Genomic DNA, 3,845 nt, shown 5'->3' on the forward strand with positions numbered 1-3,845 from the left:
TATGTATATGTATATATTTATATTTTGGAAGCAGGAGTGGCATCCACTTCCTCAACAACTTGTCTCTGGAAACTCTATGAACTTTGATAAATGTCAATCGTTGTAGAGGGGCTTCAGGCCTTTTGTTCACAGGGTTGCTATGAGTAGTGCTCGACTCGAAGGCACTCAACAACAACATAGACACATATATACACACGTGTGTTTGGGTGGGAAGACAGTGAACGTATTGGTTATTTCTGTAAGGGAAATGTCTTTCATCTGCTCAGTAAAATGTTTGTTCATCAGAGACTGTTCTAAAACTTAAGTGTCCTAGGGAGCTGTGGTGGCCTAGTGGCAAAAAGCTGCACTGCAGTCCCAGAGGTATGCCGTTCAAATCCACCAGATGCTCTGCTGGAGAAGGAACAATCTCCTCCTGTACCAGTCAGATCTGATTTGATGATACACACACACAAAAGAATAAAATTTTAAAAACAAAAAAAAACCTAAGTGTCCAAATTAAGACAGATTAGGAAGAAGGATTGGCCGCCCACTTTCAGTATATAATAAGCCTTCAAAAACCCTGTGTACAGCAAAGCACACTTAGGCTGAGCCCTCAAATTTGGAAACACAAAGGATACAGTGACTGGGTCAGTGTGTCGGAATTACTGTTGGAATCAGGACAGGGCAGGGTCGCTGTGGGTCACAGGCGACTCGACAGCACATAAAAACAACATGTATACATGTATGACAGCTATCGACATTTATCAAAGATCATAGGGTTTCTGGAGGCATGTTATTTAGGAAGTGGATGCTATGTATATATATACATATACATATGCATATACATATACATATATATAGTTCTTGTCAAATGCCATCAAGCCAAGCACTTTGCCCTTCTCCTGGGGGCATCCCATTCAGAAATCATAATTGAAAACTGTAGTGCAAAAAAAAAACAAAAACACAAAAATCAAAACTGTAGTGCATTTGTCTGAACACAGGAGCAAGAGGCTTAGTAGATCTGAACTTACTGCTGGGCTCAGGTTCCTCCCTCCACTCCTGGGTCCTCAGGAAGTTAAGTGGGACAGCGGTCACGTGCCCAGGACGCTAACTACAGTCGTTGTGGTGTGGGTTTTGGGTGGTACCGTCTGATTTTGTTGGTCAGGGATGACCACTTGGCAGATAGGCCAGGCCTCGAGCTTTTCTTGGTCCAGGAGGCCTGGGCATCTCTGCCTCCTGGCTCCCTGTCTGCTGCCTGGGTCCCCTCGGAAGCTGGGGACCCATTCCTTTCTGCTCCCCGCCCCCTGGATTGACAGTCCACAGGGTGGGTCTGCCCCCTGACAGACAGCTTTCACAGACACGGCTCTCCTCTCTCCTCAGGCTCAGCTGCACAGGCGGCAAGAGGCGGACAGTCCAGGAGACACCCCCACTCGGGCCCCCCAGCCCAAGACGCCCAAGTCCCCCTTCCAGCTGGGCAGCCGTGTGCTGCCCTCCAGCGTGGACCGGGATGAGAGGTGAGGGGTCACGGGATCGAGGGTCCGTCTCTGCCACATTCGGATGTGCTCGCATGGGGGTCAGGGCCGAACGGCCTGAGAGCTTTTTTTTTTCTACCGTCCAGCCGCATATTTCATGAAATAAACACAGGACACTGTGATACCGAAAACATACAGAGACGAGGCCGGAGATTCTTTTGTCCTCCTGCTCCTGTCTGTCCAAAAGGCCAGCGTTCCACTGTTGGAAAGACTAGCTTTCAAGACTGATAAAAAAAAAAATTAGCATCCTCCCTCCCCTCACCCTTTTGGGCAGTAACTTTGTTTTGAGGGCCTCTCCCAGGAGACTGGAGCAAAGGACGCAGCCAGGATCGACCAGCTGCGTCCACCTGCTCAGCTTGGAGGTGGACACAGAGTGTCTGGCCTCCATGGACCCTCAAGACAGATCATTCTGGGTGTAGCAGATCACCCACAATGCCCAGGGAGCTCTGGGCAAGGCTTCTGCAGGTTTATGGACCCAGGAATTAGGAGAGAGACCAAGGCCAGGAGTGAAAATATGTTGAGTGCTATGTCAGAGTGGGGAGTGGTAATTTCAGACCTCTCCGCTTCTCCCCGATAAGGAGGCTTCAGCAGAGACACCCAAGCAAGGTGGTCCCCCATGCAAAAGATGTCCTATATAGAGACACCTGGGCTAAAAACAGATGTGGAAAGACACGGCTGGACAGAGGCTGAGCCTTCACCTGCAGCGCCCTCTAGAGACAAGTGGTTTTTTTTACTTCTTAAGGACTGTTAAAAGGGAGCCCTGGTCACCTAGTGGTAAAGAGCTGCGCTGCCAACCCAAAGGTGCACGGTTCGAATCCACCAGCTGCTCTGCAGCGAAAAGGATAGGCAGTCTCCTTCCATATGATCTTTCTCCAGCCTCTGAAAACCCTCTGGAGGGTCAGCTACGGGTCAGTTCTGACTCGACGTCACACAACAACAAGAAGGAGTATTAAGAGTCCTTCAGTCTGTTTGAGCAGCTGCCCGTGTGACAGCCCGGAGCCGTCCTCCTATCTTGGGCATCACACAGCCTGTCAGCTTGCTCCCGTGAGCGCCCTGGCCGCTGCTGTGCCCTGCCGGCCCCCCGGACCTGGGGGAGCCCCCGGCCCAGCCAGGACTCACCTCCCTCCATCTGTGATTTCAGATTGGATGAGCCCTCTCCCCAGTGGTTAAAGGAACTGAAATCCAAAAAGAGGCGAAGCCTGTATGAGAACCAAGCCTGACAAGGTACCAGGGGCCCCAGGGGAGGGGAGGCTGGGAAGAGGCTCTGGGGCCCAGGGCAGAGCCAGTCACGTGGGACAGAACTTGAGATTGAACTTGACAGAGGCTGCAGGAAGCAGACGTGGTGTCCTGGTGCCTGGGAAGAGAAGGGTGGCAGTCTGTGTCGGGGAAGTAGTACCATAGCCGGTGTGTTGTTAGGTGCCTTCTAGACTGTTCTGACTCATAGTGAGCCCAGGTCGGCTGGAGGAAGCACCGCATGGTTCTGCCCCCTTCTGTGGTCCCGGAGTCAGGCCACCTCGGTGAGGGTCTTCCTCTCTCCCACTGGTTTCACTTTAGCAGCTGTGATGTCCTGGTGGCGACCTGGACGGGCACTCAACTGCTGATTGGAAATGTCGGCGGCTGGAGCCCCCCAGTGCATGAGACATGGCAGCAGTCTGCCTTACGTAACGATTCCAGTCCTGGGGAGCCTGTGTGGCTGTTCTCCTCTGACCAGCGGCGTCGCTTTGAGTTAGAATTGACTCAGTGACAGTGACTTCGGAGAGTCAGAGAACCTACAGGCTGTTCTCATGGACTTGGCTGACCTGCCTGCAGCTCAACACCGGTCTTTAAGATGAGATGAGGAGATGCCAGGGGCTTTTGCTTTTTATCTTTGTCGTTATTGTTGCAGAGAGCCCTGGTGGTACAGTGAATTAAGGGTTAGGCTGAAAACGGGAAGGTTAGAAGTTTGAAGCCACCAGCGGTCTCCTGGGGCAGAGATGAAGCTTTCTGTTCCCGTAAAGATCTTGCAAACACTGTGGGACACGCCTCCCTTAGCCGACAGGGTCTAAATCACCTCAGCAACTGTGAGAACAAACCTTTGAGTCAGAGCTGCGCCTCCAGCAGGTTTTCAGAGGCTTTAAGTCACAGGGGAGGAGATGGCCCATTCCCCCCCCCCACCCCACCCTCAGGAGCAGCTGGTGGATTTGAACAGCCTCCCTTTGGGTTGGCAGCACAAGCCCTCAACCACTAGGCCACCAGAGCTCTGTCACTACCAGAAACCATATATGCATGTCTATGCTGTAGCAGCATTGTGTGTTTCAAGCACTAGGCTGTTAATGGAAGGTTGGCGGTTCAAAT

The 3,845-nt window shown here is 51.9% G+C and overlaps 1 protein-coding gene across 1 annotated transcript in view; it reads left to right on the forward strand.

The window, feature by feature from the left end:
• The window catches only part of KIAA1671 (KIAA1671 ortholog), a 149,903-nt gene extending 147,172 nt beyond the window's left edge, over positions 1-2,731 (forward strand). Inside the window, exons 9-10 of the mRNA XM_006890514.1 lie at positions 1,360-1,493; positions 2,653-2,731. Of these exons, the coding sequence (XP_006890576.1) occupies positions 1,360-1,493; positions 2,653-2,731 (213 nt within the window). The remainder of the gene's footprint in view (positions 1-1,359; positions 1,494-2,652) is intronic.
• The last annotated feature ends 1,114 nt before the right edge of the window (positions 2,732-3,845 follow it).

This window comes from Elephantulus edwardii, unplaced genomic scaffold, assembly GCF_000299155.1.
Source record: "Elephantulus edwardii isolate Elephantulus edwardi_28Jun2011 unplaced genomic scaffold, EleEdw1.0 scaffold00089, whole genome shotgun sequence".
NCBI classification, from domain to species: Eukaryota; Metazoa; Chordata; class Mammalia; order Macroscelidea; family Macroscelididae; genus Elephantulus; species Elephantulus edwardii.